The sequence below is a fragment of the Mobula hypostoma genome, chromosome 3, assembly GCF_963921235.1.
Source record: "Mobula hypostoma chromosome 3, sMobHyp1.1, whole genome shotgun sequence".
NCBI classification, from domain to species: domain Eukaryota; kingdom Metazoa; phylum Chordata; class Chondrichthyes; order Myliobatiformes; family Myliobatidae; genus Mobula; species Mobula hypostoma.
Window position 1 is genome coordinate 151,925,607 of NC_086099.1, and position 18,288 is coordinate 151,943,894.

General features: G+C 38.2%; 1 protein-coding gene across 5 annotated transcripts in view; it reads right to left on the reverse strand.

The window, feature by feature from the left end:
- Positions 1-18,288, reverse strand: part of invs (inversin) — a 269,090-nt gene that overhangs the window by 128,551 nt on the left and 122,251 nt on the right. For all 5 annotated transcript variants that reach the window (XM_063043885.1, XM_063043890.1, XM_063043889.1 and 2 more), the window contains 3 exons: positions 12,856-13,029; positions 1,648-1,815; positions 456-636 (listed from right to left, as the gene is read on the reverse strand). In XM_063043885.1, the coding sequence (XP_062899955.1) occupies positions 456-636; positions 1,648-1,815; positions 12,856-13,029 (523 nt within the window). The remainder of the gene's footprint in view (positions 1-455; positions 637-1,647; positions 1,816-12,855; positions 13,030-18,288) is intronic.

An 18,288-nucleotide genomic window follows, 5' to 3' on the forward strand; every position in this document is an offset into this window, starting at 1 on the left:
ATACAAAGAATAACAAAGAGTTCTATGGTCAAATTTACATCTGCAGGCCATTCTTTAGTTATGGACATCCAACTTACAGACACAAGTACAAATGAACTCTCATAATAATTATGAAATTAAAAAATTCAAGAAGCATGCATTTATTCCTACAATTGGCAGGACTGGTTTCTTCTCTCTTCCCACTTTCAGTAACTGTTCTGTCTTATTAGCTTATGTGCTTTGGAGGCTATTTATTACAATATTGTGGGGCATGGTTGCCATAATGAGTGATTTTCATGTATTTTCCGGCTTATGGACAGAATTGACTGAAGGATGTCTGTGAATGTTGTGACCCATGGATGGCCTGTATTGATAATAGAATATATCCAGATTATATTAAATATTCCCTGGATCTCTTACATAGAGTTTATGTGTGTATGTGTACATGTCATAAGCTTTCTTTTAGTATTACTTACCCAATAAAGCTGCCCAGTGTAGAGGAGTTCGAAACAAATTATCATAGGATGTTATATTGCATCCTTCATACATGGTTAATACATCAACTACAGCTTCATTTCCATCAGCAACAGCAAAGTGCAGTGGTGTTCGCCCTTCATAATCTTGCCAGTTCAGTAGTGATTCAGTGGGAGCAGCCTCCTATCAGGTAGGTAGAAAAATCAATATGTTGCAATATTCTCTGTCAATTTTTTTTATAATTAGAAAATTACTCAATAAAAAAATTAAAATAAAAAAATTAGAATATGTTGCTTCAAAAGATTAAGTCAGTTCACAGTCCTCAGTTTCAAATTACAAGCAGAGTTTCACATTGCGATTTTACTAAATAGATTATCTCAACACAGAGACATCACAGAGGACTTAAACAGACTGGTTAGATGAGTGCACTGGTGGAAATAATAAAATTTAGAAGAGATTATTATGATTCCTCAGCTCAGCCAAAAAACTACTAAAGCTATTAAACTTTCATCTTGTGAGAAAAATTGAATAGAAAAGATAAATGTTACCCGAATGTTTTCAATCATATACATTTATGTTCAAATATCATCACATTGGATACAAAAAGGAATTTGATTTTAATGTCAAGTTATGAACCCAAGAGGAGTTAATCCATTCCACTTTCACCACAGTCCCCACAATTCTTTTCTTTCTTCAAAACAATGAGTAAAGCAGAAGGTCCAAAATTGTTTTTTCATTTACTTTCTGCTTGCCCCAAATATGCAGCTGAGGTTCCAAGATCAATTCTTGGCAATGTTGGGCCTAATAAAAAGAGCTATATGTTGGCTCAAAAGTAAACCAGGAACTAAATTCTTCTCCATTAAGTGCTGTGAGGTAGGTTGTCTCTGCAAAAATGCATATTAATAGTACTCAGAATGTCAAAAGAATGTGTGTACACAAAACTAGAGCAAAGACTCCTGTGCTAAATATGCAGATGTTCTTGTCCCACAAAATGAAAAGCTCTTTAATACCCATTATGAGATTCACTGAATTGGAAACAAGCTAAGAATAAATTCCGTGTTTTTTTTATTCCACTGGTTTAATTCTACAAAGCATATAACTTCAATCACTAATAGACTTGAGTTATACATAAACACAAATTATTGCTTGTAATATCTTCAGTTACCAGAGAAGTGTTTAAACCAACGTGCTTACCAGAATGCATTTTACTGTGTGAATAGCTGTGGCATCTTTGTTACTGGCAGCCCAATGTAGTGGAATTTTGCCTTCGATGTCAGGAATGCCTATATTGGAATCATGTTTTATCAGCAGCTTCACGTGTTCTGGATGATTGTAGTAGGCACTCCAGTGTAGTGCTGTTTGCTACAAAAATTAACAAAACTCATCAAAAACAAGCCACTTGAGATTACTGTCGGTACTAGGTGATTACATTTCTGCAGACGTGCCATGAAGAACATTCTGACTGGTGCGTCACCGCCTGGTATGGAGGCTCCAATGCACAGAATCACAACAGGCTGCAGAGTTGTAGAATCAATCAACTCCCCACCACCATCAAGGACATCTTCAAAAGGTGGAGCCTCAAGGAGCAGGCATCCATGATTAAGTCCCCTCATAGTCTGCGACATGCCCACCTTCAGGGAGCCCGAATACCCACACTCAACATTTTAGGAACAGCTTCTCCCCCTCTGCCATCAGATTTATGAATGGTCCATGAACACTATCTTGCTATTCCCCTTTTGCACTTTAAAAAAAATTGCAACTTACAGTAATTTTTTAAATGTCTTTCACTGTACTGCTGTCATGAAACAACAAATTTCAAGGCATATGTCAGTGATAATAAACCTGAGTCTAATTATGTAACGAAAACCCACAATTTTAATGTTTAGCCAGTTAATTCCAAACAGAAAACTGTTGATGCTGGTTGCTGTGTCATTTGGAACTGCTAATGACTCTGTGTACTTTCACAGGAACAAAGTTAAAATGCAAAAGTCTCTTCCTTTCATGCGGATAATTATCCATTTCCAAGTAACTATGAAAAAATTGCCTGGATATAAATTTATTATCTAGGAAATGTATATGCAGTAGATAGGGATAAGACAAGAATGAGAACAGAAAAAAAATATTAACAAGTTATTTAGAATGAGAAAGATTTTTATATTCAATAATGTTCATTGGCAGAACCTTAACTGATAAGGAAAAATTTTCCTGACCAACATATTGCCTGCAATTTTCTTTGATTTCACTATGCACATAGATGTTTGAATGTTAAATTAATTGCTTTGATTGGGCTCCCCTTATTAAAGATTTTGCACTTAAAGTATCTAAATTAAATCTGACAATTGACAACTTTTATCACAGCATCTTTACACTTTACCTTTAGTATGAAATACAGATCTCTACAGATAACACTGAAGAACATCCATTTGACATTACCGATAACATAGTAGGCAGTATCAACAGAAAAAAATTGCTATTTCAAATTATTATGTAACAGATCATTTGTTTTAAATATACTTCTGAGAATATTTCTATTGTGCTAATTCTGACTTACTGACTGGAAATTGCACATTTAGTTTTCTCTGCGTACAGTTCAATCACATGCATTAAATTTAGCTGCATTTGTTTATAAATTCAAACATCATAGTTTCAATATGGAGAACAAATATTCATATCAGATGGCAATAGATTTAAAGCAGAAACTGAGTTTTGATATCTATTTGATGTTGAACCTTGGAGCGTGATTTCAAATTCAATTCAGTCTGAGGGAATAAATGTCCCCTCCATATGCTGATTATAAGGATTCTCAGTGAAATTAAACATGGTTGAATTCTGAATAACAAGAGTCCACAATTCAAACAGCCCCTAATTCATTACTAATTAGTAAAGTTGGTCAGAATGTCTGAAAATGGCTAACCAGCAAGCTGCTAAGAAATGACACACTGGTACCATAAGGCTTTGTGTTCTGAGATTGAGATAGAGGCATATTGTTGAAGTACGATTGGGATTTCCTTATCAACAATATTGTGCTACAGCTAATCTCAAATGTTTGATATTGATGGTGGATGCTAGAATTTGGAAGTAATTTCTTACTCGGCATTACAGTAACAATTTGAACTCGTACAGCAATTCTTAATGCCCATGAACAGACAAGGCACTTTACTAAGTAAATAGCAGAAAGAATTTATAATCATACTGTGGATAAGAGTGAATGAAATTTCCAACAAAAAATATGAAAAAGAAGCCTTTTGTAGGAACGAAAATAAAATGCCAGGGTAGAAGGTTTTGGAAAAGTTTCAGAAAATAGCAGGCAAAGCAGCCAAATAATTTACTCTCACTGATATAGCACAAGACAGGTACATGCACTGAAGATTAATGTCAAATGATATAAAGTACAGGTGCACAATTCCTTTATTCGAAATTCTGAAATGCAAAAAGCTCTGAAAACCGAAGTTTTTTTCACCAACAGCTGATGTCACTCAGGTGTGATGTGGCAGCACTAGCAGAGGCTGCCAGATGTTAGTTGTGGCTCAGTGCTCATACTGGTTACACGTGCATTTGCTGTTCACTGTTGACTTTGTGTTTAATTTCACTGTGAAAATGTCAAAAAGAGCTGCAGATTCCCCTATGAGTAACAATGAGAAAAAGAGAAGGAATCTACTCTGTCAATAACACAGAAAGTGGAGTTATTGCAGAAGCTTGATCGTGGTGTGTCTGTGCGGCGTCTTACTGAAGAAAATAGTGTCAGAACTACCACTGTATATGATTTAAATAAACAGAAAGACAAGTTACTGAAGTTTTATAGTGACAGTGATGGTCTACATTTATCCCAAAAAATCATTTACCATGCATTTGATTCAGTTTGTTTGAAGTTGTATATTTTTATGTTTTATTGAATGGTTTTGTTGGAAATAAAATTTCTTCTTGTCATTATTCCCTAAACAATACATTATAACAATTATTTACATAGCATTTACATTGTATTAGGTATAATCAGTAATCTAGAGATGATTTAAAGTATACGGGAGGATGTGTATAGGTTTCGTGCACCGCTGGGTCCTAAACTCCACTGCACTGAGACTGGTTAAATAAGGGACTTCAGCAGACGTGTTTTTGGTATCGGGGATGGGGGGGGATCTGAAATTCGAAAAATTCTGAATTCCGAAATGCAACTGGCCCAAAGGATTTCGGATAAGGGATTGTGGACCCGTAGTAGGTTTTTTATAATGGTTAGGGTAGAGAGGTCTTGAAGGGATTAGAAGATCAGCTTTGAATTTCACCCGCTTCAGTCAAACAGAAAGCATCCAGTAATATCAATGGAGACACCAAATGATGAAAAGACTTATAGAAGACAGAAGATAACTATTTTACAAAGCTTGCAATTTATGAAGAAAAAGTGAAAGAGTGGCTAAGAGGCATTTAAGAAATAAAGCCAAAAGGTACAAATGTAAGAATAAGATTTATGATGGTGGAGATCCTGTTAAAACAGAGGGAAAATCCCATTTCAAATTCTATTGTGCTAATTCTGACCTACTAATTGGACCTACACATTTCGTCGTTCCTAGTAAAGTTCAATCACATGTGCATTGCATTTAGCAGTATTAGTTCCATCTGTTTATAAATCCACACATTCATAGTTTCAGTATAGAGAACATTTGAGGAGTACGGGGTGTCAGGGAGGGGTAGCATCTCTGGTGGGGAAACATGTCGTGTCCTTTTCAAGGCGGTTAGCCCAACCTTTGGTCCCCACCTAGCACTCAGCTCTCACCTGTGGCTCCCCGTAGCTGTTTGCATGTGACAGATGCCACACTTCGGGCAACAGCTTCGACAAGCTGGCTAAACCAGGTGAGGATAGCCGACGGGTCTCATACCCTCGGTGAGATAGGGAGTTGTCTATCCCAACATGTGAAGACAGACTCCGGCGGATTGAGCAGATGAGACCAATGGAAGGTCCAACAGTCAAGAAGGTGGTCTCTGCAAGCGTTGTGGAACGTGTAGAGCAGGACAAGACACAGAAGACGTCCTAGTCATCCGCTGCGCCTAGTCCCATCTCCAGTCGTCTTGACTCTTGTCTTGCCACTGGATCCAGATGGGAATTGGGAAGAGAGAGATTGGCTGACGCTGCGCAACTCTCCCTCACTTAAATCCAAATCATGTGCTAGTCTCAACACCATCATCATCATAATGGTGTCGAGGTCTTCATCGACGATGACGATGGACGAACAACAACAACAACAACAATGGAGAACAAAGTATTCACATCAGATGGCTGGAATTAAAGGATCAATATTCATTCTTGGATTGAAGATGATGCCAAGATTTTATGCTGCTGTCCGTGGGGTAAGGGTTGGTGTGAAGTTGTATCAACAGTGCTTATGATGAAAGTTGCAAATCTTCCACTTAACCAGAGGAAATTTTAATTCTACAGTTTAAATGCAACATGAACATGCATTGACATAGGTGGAGGTGGAGTTACGATGGTACTCAATGGAGACTCCTTTGAGTTCATCTGCAGAAACAGCTTAATTTCTATCTTTGAGGTCTCCCTTTTTTTTTCAGGGTGGATGGGGTTCTGTTGAAGACCCTGACATGGAATTACACTCAGACTTTGGCTCTTTGTGGTGGTGGGACCTGCTCCCGGAACTCATGACCAGCCGCTTTTCGAAATCCCCTGGACATGGCCTACAAGATAAGCATGCCTTTGCGGCCCTGTGGACGGGCTGATTCTATGCCAGTGCCGCCAACCAAATCGTTGCGGGAGAAAATGGAACAATGGGAACAGCAGATCAGCTGTTGGAGGCTCTGCAATCAGCGAATCACGCTCTCTCACTCTTTCTCTCTCACAGTGGTGGAGAGGAGTTCATTGTCGATTCTTGGGACAGAGAACTCAGGGGAAAAAAGTGTGACAGGCTTTATCATTGTAAATCGGGGAGTTGTTTTGTTATGTCTCCCCTCTCGTGATGAAAGGGGACACCTCTTTTTCCCTTTATAACGGAGAGAGAGAGAGCGCCTGTGGTATGTCGAAAGTCAGGTAAACAATTTGTTTTTGTTATACAGGTGTCCCCCGCTTTACTAAAGTACGCTTTACGCCACTTCGCATTTACGAAAGACATATATTAGTACCTGTTTTCGCTAACCGAAAGAAATCCAAAAAGGATTTTCACTTTTACGAAAAAAAGGTGCCCGCTTTAAACTTGTGTTTACCATGAGAAAGACTACCATGACCGTGAAGCCTTGCGTGGACAGGTGTGTGCGCATGTGTGTACGTGCCAATTTTTTTCCTACAAATCAATTTTGGCTAAATCTTCCTGATTCTGATGAGAGAAACTACACTGTACATACATTACTTCTACTTTATATAGGCTGTGTATTTATCATATCATTCCTGCTTTTACTATACAGTGGCAAGCAAAAGTTTGGGCACCCCGGTCAAAATTTCTGTTACTGTGAATAACTAAGCGAGTAAAAGATGACCTGATTTCCAAAAGGCATAAAGTTAAAGATGACACATTTCTTTAATATTTTAGGCAAGAAAACTTTTTTATTTCCATCTTTTACAGTTTCAAAATAACAAAAACGAAAAAGGGCCCAAAGCAAAAGTCTGGGCACCCTGCATGGACAGTACTTAGTGACACCCCCTTGGAAAGTATCACAGCTTGTAAACACTTTCTGTAGCCAGCTAAGAATCTTTCAATTCTTGTATGGGGGATTTTCACCCATTCTTCCTTGCAAAAGGCTTCTAGTTCTGTGAGATTCTTGGGACATCTTGCATGCACTGCTCTTTTGAGGTCTATCCACAGATTTTTGATGATGTTTAGGTCGGGTGACTGTGAGGGCCATGGCAAAACCTTCAGCTTGCACCTCTTACGAGGCCAATTACGAGCTGAGGAAATGGCTACCTGAAAACGCTTTGCTATCTTCCTATAGCCTTCTCCTGCTTTGTGGGCATCATTTATTTAATTTTCAGAGTGCTAGGCAGCTGCTTAGAAGAGCCGATGGCTGCTGATTGTTGGGACAAGGTTTGAAGAGTCAGGGTATTTACTAAGCTTTCAAATTTGCATCACCTGGTCTTTCCTAACGATGACTGTGAACAAGCCATAGCCCTAACAAGCTAATTAAGGTCTGAGACCTTGGTAAAAGTTATCTGAGAGGTCAAATCTCTTGGGGTCCCCAAACTTTTGCATGGTGCTCCTTTCCTTTTTTTCACTCTAAAATTGTACAAAACAAAAATATTACACTAATCTTGCTTAAAATGTTGAAAAGAATGTTTCATCTTTAACTTTATGACTTTTGGAGATCAGTTCATCTTCTACTCACTAACTATTCACAGTAACAGAAATTTTGACTGAGGTGCCCAAACTTTTGCATGCCACTGTATGTTAGTGTTGTTTTAGGTTTTATGTGCTATTTAGTATGATTTGGTAGGTTATTTTTTTGGGTCTGGGAACACTGAAAAATTTTTCCCATATAAATTAATGCTAATTGCTTCTTCGCTCTACGCCATTTTGGCTTACGAAAGGTTTCATAGGAACGCTCTACTTTCGGATAGCAGGGGAAACCTGTACTACAGATCATGGTCTTTTTTGGAGGCTTTACAATTACTTGCTCGGTGGGTGGTTGGCACTGATGTTTTTTTTTGCTGAAGTAAGTGGGGGAGGGGGAGGGTCATTGCTTTGCTGCTGCTTGTGCTTGGGAGGGGGAGTAGGGGGGATTTGGAGTTCTGACCCTTTTTAAAGTCACTCATTCATTGAGACACTCTTCTGTTTCCGTGGATGTCTGTGAAGAACAAGAATTTCAGGATGTATATTGTATACATTTTCTGATATTAAATGAAACTATTGAAACATGCCTAAAATAATGTTGAAGAAAGACCATTAGAGTTACGCTGCTAAAAATAAAGTCAAACAAGCTGTTTTCCTGCTTGCTGATGAGATTCCCAAAGGGCGTTATGCAGGCTATATTTACAAATGGTAAATATAAAAAGTATTATTTCTCCCAATCTACAATACCAGAAGCAAAATATTCAGCAACATGTAAATTGCTTAGTGATATAAAATAGTGTTAAGAAAAGATTATTTTAAAATTAAGTCACATAATCAAGGATAATCAAGGACACGACCCGCCAGCCAACACACTTTTCGTCCCTCTTCCCTCCGGGAGAAGGCTCAGGAGCTTGAAGACTCGTATGACCAGATTTGGGAACAGCTTCTTTCCAACTGTGATAAGACTGCTGACCAGATCCTGATGCAGATCTGGGCCGTACCCTCCAAATATCCGGACCTGCCTCTCAGTTTTTTGCACTACCTTACTTTCCCTTTTCTATTTTCTATTTATGATTTACAATTTAAATTTTTAATATCTACTATCGATTTGTACTCCAGAGAACACGAAGCACAGAATCAAATATCACTGTGATGATTGTACACTCTAGCATCAATTGATTGGTGACAATAAAGTATAATGCAATTTCATGTATATTGAGGATAAGCATATTTGTCAGCCTTTTTTAATTCCATCTATTAATCATGGAAATTTCATGAATTATAAATATTATGAAACCATATACTAATGTGTTGGATACAACTGTTTAATTTTATTTTCATTGCAGTTTAACAATTAATTGTCTGCTTGTATTGTATATATTTAGATATATATAAGTAACTGCTTACTATGATTCCTAGTGGTCATGGTGTATATGGAGTTGATCAATGTATCCCCTGGTTACACTGGTGTGATTCTGAAAAGTTCTGGAAGCTTCTCTTGGCACTGTCTTAGTTAATTAGGAGGCATCTCGTTGGTTGACTTTTATCTATTAATTTGAATGAAATGGAAAGTATAAAAGAGCAGATCATGAGGCCAGCACCATCTTAGTCTTTTAGTTCTTAGATCTTTTGACTTTCTCTCTCCTCAACTAGTAGATCTCTATCACTGTCCATTCTCAACTCTCTTTTCTACAGAGAAGAAGATCTAAGAAAACAATTGTGAAGCAATGTTTTACGCCTCCTTCCTGACTTCCGAAAGAGCTTTTGCTTAAAATATCAGAATCGACAAATGTAATGTTAGGATATGGAAGCAAATCTTAGTTATGTCACTGACAGTGTTGTCCTTCAGCTGAAGAGTTAAAACTAAGGATACTTCTGCTCTCTTAGCTGAATCCGAAAGTTTCCACAAGAATCGAAGAAGACAAGGAGCACTTCCCAGTAACTTTCCAACATTAATCTCTCATGTAAATTCACTTATTATGTAGGTATCTATCTTGTGTCTTTTGCATAATCTAATAAATTGGTTAATACATTTCTGCTTACTGCAAATTTGCTTAAATTTCAAAACTATCTGACTCACTATGACATGCTGTGGAATGTTCCACTGGAACGATGAAGGGAATTAACAAATGTTCGCTGTTATTTAAAATTATTGCAAATTAAACTCCAAGAAATAACTCCTGAAAAGCCAGGTGAAACAGGTTACAAGCATCTGGGGTACTAAAGTACCATCCACGATAGATTTCAAACCCTGCAGCGGGAGGTTGCTATGGAGGTGAACAGAAACAGCTGCTAAACCATGTGCCATTACTTATTTACTGACCTTTCCTTTTGCCTATTTTCCTCAGCCCATTTTAGGCAACTTTTATTTAAATATTTGTAATTTTCCTTACTTTACTTGAGGACACCAGTCTTAGACCAAAGGTAAGTCCCCGGAATTCTACCATACCATGATCTTTACTTTATAGAGAATTCTTAGCTACAAGCTCTACGACTCCTGCCTTACTGCTAAAACAGCCTGTTCCCAGGTACAATGCTCTGAGAAATAATCTCTGATGTACTTCACAGATCCCTATTCCAGGTTTCCCTTGTCGGTTTGACTAACTCAATCAGACAGCAGATACGTCAAGCATGATGATTGCAGTTCCCTTCTTACATGCCTTTGACATTTCCCTATTTGTACTTTTGCTTACCGAGACACTTCACTTTGGGGGTCCACAGAACACTCCCACTCATGCCTTCTTTACAAAGTTATTCCTGAACAGTCTATTAAACGCCTTGAACAAATTAATTATTTGATATAATAGATGAGACTTCATTTCCATTTTTATTTATCCAGTTTCCCCATAACTTCATTTTCCTTTCAACTGTATTGTGTTAGTTGAAACTAACACTACTAATTATTCCAAATTATGTTCTTCATTCAGCACGACACCAGTATTTTTTTCAGGTATTTAAGCATCTTGTACCTTCATTCTAATCCCTGAACAATGATTTAGAGATTCATGATTGGTATTATTTCCTAAATTCTACCATTTTGAGGACGCTTTAATATTTTTTAAAATTCCTTTCATTGCTTGTCAATATTGTTGATGATGCTACTGTGATGTCTGTTAGAGTATTTTAACACATTAAATGTTTAGCCAATACACCAGCAGCTGTTGTTGAACTTAATTTGTTAGATCTTACAACTCAGTCCAAATTTCTTGACAGCAGTTATTTCAGCATCTGTGTTAACAAGTAGAAAATAAATGTTGAGGGAGAAAGCCACCAAATTACAAAATAAACCCTTTAGACCCTTGAACTTAGTCCACCATTTAACAAGATTTTGGTTAATCTTACACCCAAAACTTAAACTTTTTATATGATACTTCTGTGGCCCCTTGCAGTACATCCCTCAAATAAAGCCACTCATTACCCAGCTATCTACCTCCAGTGTAACTTTTTTTTGAATCTATTGTGCTACTGACATTTTAATTCTACAGCTCTCTATTTTAATCTTGTGTTTGGAACTTTATGAAAAGCTTTCTGAGAATCTATAATGGGTTCATCCATAATATTCCTTTATCAATCTTCTCAGTTTTTACTTCAAAAACTTCAGTCAAATTAGTCAAAGACATCGTGTCTTTGATAAATATGTGTTGCTTCTCCTTTAACTCATTCATTCCCAAGTGCTATTCATTATTCCACACAATTACCACTTCTAAAAGCTTCCCTACAGCTCAGCTGAAGCTGACTGGTCTGCAGTTACTAATTCAGCCAATTCTACCATTTTCTACAGCCTTGATACCTTCCCTGCATTTAGCCAAGATTGAAATTATATGGCAACCCCTTCAACAATTTCTTTGTAATCACCCTCGGTAAACTGGGATACATTAAAGTACAGACCAGGTGGTTTGTTAATTTTATGCATCATTGGCTATTCCATGATCTCCTCCTCACTGGTTTTTACCACAGTACAAGGGAAAAAAAATCGTTCAGACATTGAAGTTGACCTTTTTTGGAAAACTGAATAGGTGAGGTGCGTCCTTACACTCAACAGGATGATCTGTTTAAGTTCTGAAGAATACTGAAAAATAGCCATGCCATTTTCTTTGCTATACTAGCCATTCAGAAATGAGTCAGTCCTTAAAGAAGTCACAGGAGACTGCAAAAGCTGGAGTGTGCTGGATGAACTCAGTAGGTCATGCTGCATCTGTGGGAGGAAAGAATTTGTCAACCTTTTGGACTGAAACCCTGCATCAGAACTGAGAATGGAGAGGCAAGGTGGCCAGCATAAAAAGGAGTCTGAGACGACTGGTGGAATGGGGAGTGGTGTGAGATGATAGACAAGTAATGTCAGGTATGGGAGGTAAGCAGGGATGGAGTAGGAAGACTGTAGCAGATGAATGATAGCTGGAGGCAGACAAAGAGAGAAAAAAAATTTTTAAAAGAGTACGGGGTATAGTGAAGAGAGAAGTCAGCTCTCAATGGTTGTCACTATACGGCTGTATTAGAAATTAGGGATAAGTGAGAGCCAGCTCTCTCCTGTGCATCAGAGGAACCCACACACAATTGATTTCCCTGATCCAGTCACTGTGAAACTCCAAGGTTTTCAAGGTAAAAATGAAACCTTCTTGTACAGAGATGTGTATTCAAGGACAGTATTAATTGCACATATCTTCTGATTCAAAAGGTAACATATCTCAATCAAACAATTGAAAAGATAAAATTATGTGCCACTTTTCTCAGAAGAAGCATCAAGTGATAAAGAATGGATGAAGAAAAGGTTCTGCTATAAAAGCACCCACAATGTCCAGTTCTTCAAATGAATAGAACAACAAACAACTGCAGATGGTCTAATGAAGATAATTTGATCAAATTGCTTGTCAATGCTCTTCAGAGTCTGTAGGTCAGGAATTTGTGAAATTCTGTCAGATGTAGAAGAAATATGAAAATAAATGAAAAAAACACTGACTTGCTATAAATCAGAAGTGAAATCATTATGCAGCCAAATGGAAAGCAACAACTGGAAGAAGACATGCTTTCTAATGTGTATTTATTCATATCCATATCCAATGTGTATTTATCCATAGTCTGAACTTAGTAGTTGAAATTAACTCTTTTAATAAAATCTTTATTCTTTTCTTAACATTTCTAATACCTTGTTTCTATCTTGGGTGTCCACTTCTCCAGGGGCCATAAATTTAAGCAGCAAAGCCAAACATTTAGGACTTTTGTGCCGAGTAGCTAAGTGAAGTGGAGTCATCTCTTCAAGATCCTTCTGCATCCAATTTGCACGCCGTCCAAGCAACGCCTTCATGAAGCGATAATTTCCCTGACCAGAGAGAAAAATTCTTTCTTAAAATACAATCCTTTTTACTTCAAAAATAACCAATTTTTTTTGCCACACAATAAATTAACAGATTTATACATTAGTGAATGGTACACAAAGAAAATTTGAATAAAATGAATTTGAAAAGGCAATATAATCAATCAGAAAGGTATAAGTTTGAATTTCATTTTTATTCAGCTTGGAATTCTTCAGTGGGTACAGCTTGCTTTCCATTAAATAACACAGCAAAACAATGAACCAAAAACACTTCTGACACATTAAGTCCAAATATTTTTTCTGCATTACATGCTGGATCTGATGCATAAAATAAGCATGCAAAGCTGGTACACAAGACATTAGTGAGGCCGCATTTAGAATATAGTGTTCAGTTATGATTACCCTACCACAGGAAAGATGTGATTAAGTTGGAAAAACGCAGCAAAGATTTACAAGGATATTTCCACGACTTCGGTAATTAAGTTTACAGGGAGGGGGTGAGCAGGCTATGACTTTATTCATTGTGGTGTCAGAAAAAGAGGGGTGTATAAAACCAGGAGGGACATAGATAGAAAGAATGTAGTCTTTTTCCCAGGGTCGGAAAATCAAAAACCAGAAAGCATAGGTTTATGGCGAGAGAAGGGAGAGTTAATGGGAATCTGAGAGGAAACTTTCCACCCAGAAGGTGGCTTGTATATGAAATGAGCTGCAAGAGCAAGTGGTTAAGGCAGATATATTAACAACATTTAAAAGATACTTGGGCAGGTACATGGATAGGAAAAATTTAAAGGGATAATGGGCCAAATGTGGGCAAGTGGCCATGTCAGTCAGTTTGAACTGGTTTCGCCAAAGGGTTTGTTTCTGTGCTGTATGACTCTATAACTTTGGATATGATAACCATTAATGACCAGGCTACCCCACCTCCTCATTCCACCTAAGGTATAGCAGCAAACCAAGCTGTGTGGTAAATTAAAAGCAGAGGAATCAATGTTTACTTGCACCAGAATTTTCTAAAATCCTCACCTTTTGAACTAATCATCTGGATTATATGAAAGGTCCTACATATTGATCAGTCTAAATGTAAAAATGTGTTCATACAGATGCTGATGTCACAACTAATCTCCAGCTAACCTTCTACACTTAGTCTGCTACATAAATCAAAGTTGTGAGACCAGTGAGTGCCCTTTTAGCAACCTCAGTGAACTCACCGGGCTACCGCGAGCAGTCCTACTCTGATTTTCTACTTTTAATGGAGTGAGAAACATGAATGACACAATATTTTGCTATCCAGAGATGCCATGTAATAAGCTAAGCAATACCAGTATTCTTGTTTCTGTTTCCTAGTTTATCCAATCTTTCCTTACAAGTACCAATTTCCCAGTCCTGCAAACCTCTGCATATCTTCTCTGTGTCCTCACAGCCTCAATCCAGTAAAGTGGTGGCCAGAAGTATTTAAACAGTGACTGAATAAATAGCCTTGTATAAAACTCTGAAATAACCGGCCCTACTTTTGTATCATTCCTAATAAAAGAAAGCACCCCATGAGCCATTTTCACCACCATCTGACATTCCTTACTAGTTTTAAGGATCAATGGCATCTGTTTTTCAACACCACTCAATATCCTCCAATTTGTCAGATATTCCCTTGTTTCATTCCACCTCCCTAAATTCCTTACCTCAGATTTCACTGGATTAAACTTCAGTTGCCATTTCTCTGCTCAACTGATCAAAATAAAGCTTTCTTTATTAGCCACCCAAGAAGACAAATTTTTGTAAATACAAGCGTTAGGTGGCATTAGCGATACATGGCAATGCCTTACAGGTAGCTCACAAAACTTCCAGATATACTTCTTCTGAACTGCTATCACTGCAATCTGCAGCCTGTAATTTCCCTTTTAAAAATGTACTTCTGAACCATCTAAATGAACAAACGATTTTACGATCTCATAAAGGACTCAGTGGACTTGACTCACAGGAATGCAGGTACAGCACCTTTAAGAGGATGAAAGTCAGCCAACACCAGCAGACAGGGAGGAGGGGAGGACTTTCAGCCAGACTACAGTGTCGGGATGTAAAAGTTCCTCCAGCCAGAATCTCGGTAGAAAATGTACTGCCACTGGAGAACAAGATAGAGTACCTAAGTGCAAGATTGTTGTATCAAAGAGAAATGAGGGACTGCTGCATGCTCTGTTTCATAAAGACATGGCTCATTTTGGACACACTGGAAATGGCAGTCAGGCCCAAGGGCTTCTTGATCCACTGGATGGATTGAACTGTTGATTCAAAGAAGGCAAGAGATGGGGTTCTGTGTTTCATGATAACTTATTTGTGGTGCTTCAACATAGTGGTCTTTTTGCACTCCTGTTCTCCTGACCTGGAACATCTGGACAATGTTTCTCACCCTCTGCATGCCACCTTGGCTGAATAAGGAGCACTTTTGGTAATAGACCAAGACAACTACACTGCTCCAAACAGCACTATATGAGGTCATTCTTACCCTCGGCCATTAGGGTCTATAATGAGTCAATCTATAGCCAGGAACCCCCTTCTGTTAGACTATTTGTGGTAACTTATTTTTTACTCTTTCTACTTCTCTTCTAATATTTATATCTGTGCACTTGTGATGCTACTGTGACACAGTAATTTCCTTTGGGATCAATAAAGTATCTATCTATCTATCCATCTAATGATTAAATTCCGTCTGTTCTACTTACTGAGAGAGATCTCTTCCGTGATCCTGACCTCAGATGCATACTATCAAAGGCAGATGTTAAGCAAGCACTCAATTAGCAAACAAGAAACAGCCTACCCCAGCGCCTTTCAAATCATTGCCAGTGACTTCAATCAGGCTTGCTTGAAGAAATCTCTGCCCAATTATCATCAGTATATCAATTGCAGCACCATGGGTCCCAATACACTGAACCACTGTTACTCTACAATCAGGAATGCTTACCATTCCATCCCTAGACTGCATTTTGGGAAATCTGATCATCTGACTATTCTCCTCCTACCTGCATACAGACAAAGGCTGAAGAACTCGGCTCCAGAGGTAAGAACAATAAGGTGGTCATGGGAAGCAGAGGAGTGGCTAAGGGATTGCTTTGAGTAGGAGGATTGAACCATACTCAAGGACTCATCAGAGGATCTGAATGAATGTGCCATGGTTATCATGTACTTTATAAAGTTACTCATGGATGAGTGTGTCCCAGCAAAATCATTCAGAGTCTTCCCCAACCAGAGCCCTGGATAAACCAAGAGATCTGCGACCTGCTGAGGGCTAAATCAGCAGCATTCAGTTCAGGCGACCAAGGAAAATCCAAGAGGTCCAGGTACGACCTCTGGACAGCCATCTCACATGTGAAGTGGCAATTCTGGCCAAACTTGAATCACAGAAGGATGCTCAACTGTTGAGGCCAGGCTTGAATGCTATCACCTCCTACAAAGGAGCGACTGGGATCTGCTCCAATTTGCCTAATGTCACAACAGCTCAACAGCAGATGCCAATTCATTGTCTCTTCACTCAACCCTGGAACATCTGGACAATGAAGGTACATAGATCCCTCGCAGTTTCCATACCACACAATGCAGCAGCCAGACAGGACACTCGTGATGGTGGTCCTGTAGCAAGTTGTTAAGAGTGGGGGCGGGGAGCCTGGTACACTAGTGTTGTGGGTCCAAGTTAGATAAACCGTTATGTGCACACCAAGGAACTTCGTGTTCTTCACTTTCTCCTTGCCCGAGCCACTGAGTATAATAGAAAGTTGACTAGCACTGTCCTGAAGTCCACAATCACTTCTTTTGTCTAATCTTCATTGGGACACAGGTTGTTGTTTTCACACCATTTAACAACCTCTGTATGCTGATTCATCATTGTTGGCGATGAGGCCAACCACTGTTGTATCATTAGTGAATCTGATGATGCAGATTGAGCTGGATCTGGTAGTGCAGTTGTGAGTCAGCAGCCTGTACAGCCCTGGGGGAGTGCTCAGTGTAATGGAGCTTGAGGTACTACTGCCAACTTGGAATAAAAGGGAGGTATTAGTGTAGATGGATGGTTGATGATCAGAGCCAGTGCAGTAGGCCAAGGTCCTATTTCTATGTCATATGATTCTATTACTGTAAGACATGCTTAACCTATACCCCCTGAATCATCTTCTTAAACGTCTCCTATTGCTTTGGAATTGAGCAAAATTGGACTTGAAAAAACAATCACTTTACAGGCTAGATTAACTATCTTTAGATCAAAACAAAAATTCTAATATTATTTTGTCATGTTCCACAGCTATAGTAAATTTAAATAAACCATCTTCTCTAATTTCTTGTATACTTATTTTTACTTCCTTTTCTGAATGTTACAACAATTTCTGATTTCCAGCAACACAGACTGCTAATTGTGAAAGTATAATCAAAATGATACAGTCACTCATTATTGATAAATTACTATGTTCTAGCGAAACACACAGAAAATGCTGGAGAAACTCAGCAGGCCAGGCAGCAGCTATGGAAAAGAGTACGGTTGATGTTTTGGGCCGAGACCCTTTGGCAGATCCTCATGGTGAGCATAATATACAATGATTCCCCATTGGATCCAAAATAGTTTACTTAGGATCCTCAGTGGTGAATGATTTATCTTAGTCAAGTTGCCTACACATTATCAGTCACTCAGAGAAATTAAAAGAATATTTCATAGGAAGTCGCCAAGTAATCCCTGTACCTGATCAACATCCTGAGGCAGTATCTGCCAATCAGACAAAAGCATTTTGACTTTATTCCAACTGTCTTGACACCTTCGATAACCATCATTTTCAGAGAAATACCAACTTCTAAAGTTTCAAGATTTCTTTACAATGCTTTTTCATGAGAAAGACTCCTCTTAATTAACTAAATACCTGACCAGTGTCCTGGAACACTGTTGCCTATAAATGTCAAGCAATGAAAACTGACAAATACATTATTGAATAAAGACTTTGCCATCTGGTTCAAGCATTCTCCCTTACTTTGTTATCTAAATCACCATGACTACATCATGACTGGTTACATTTTAATATATTCATAAAGCTATGAATAGATCTTGATCTTCACTCTATCCTGGGCACAATTATCTTTCTCTCTCTATGCTGCTATTAAAATTTCACCTTATTAAATTATCACCTTAATGTTACAAAGTACATTATATTGTACTGTCCGAACTGCAAATTAATTTTATTATGAATGAAATAGGGCAAGTCATACACATCTTTGATTATAGTTATCTTTAAAAAAAAT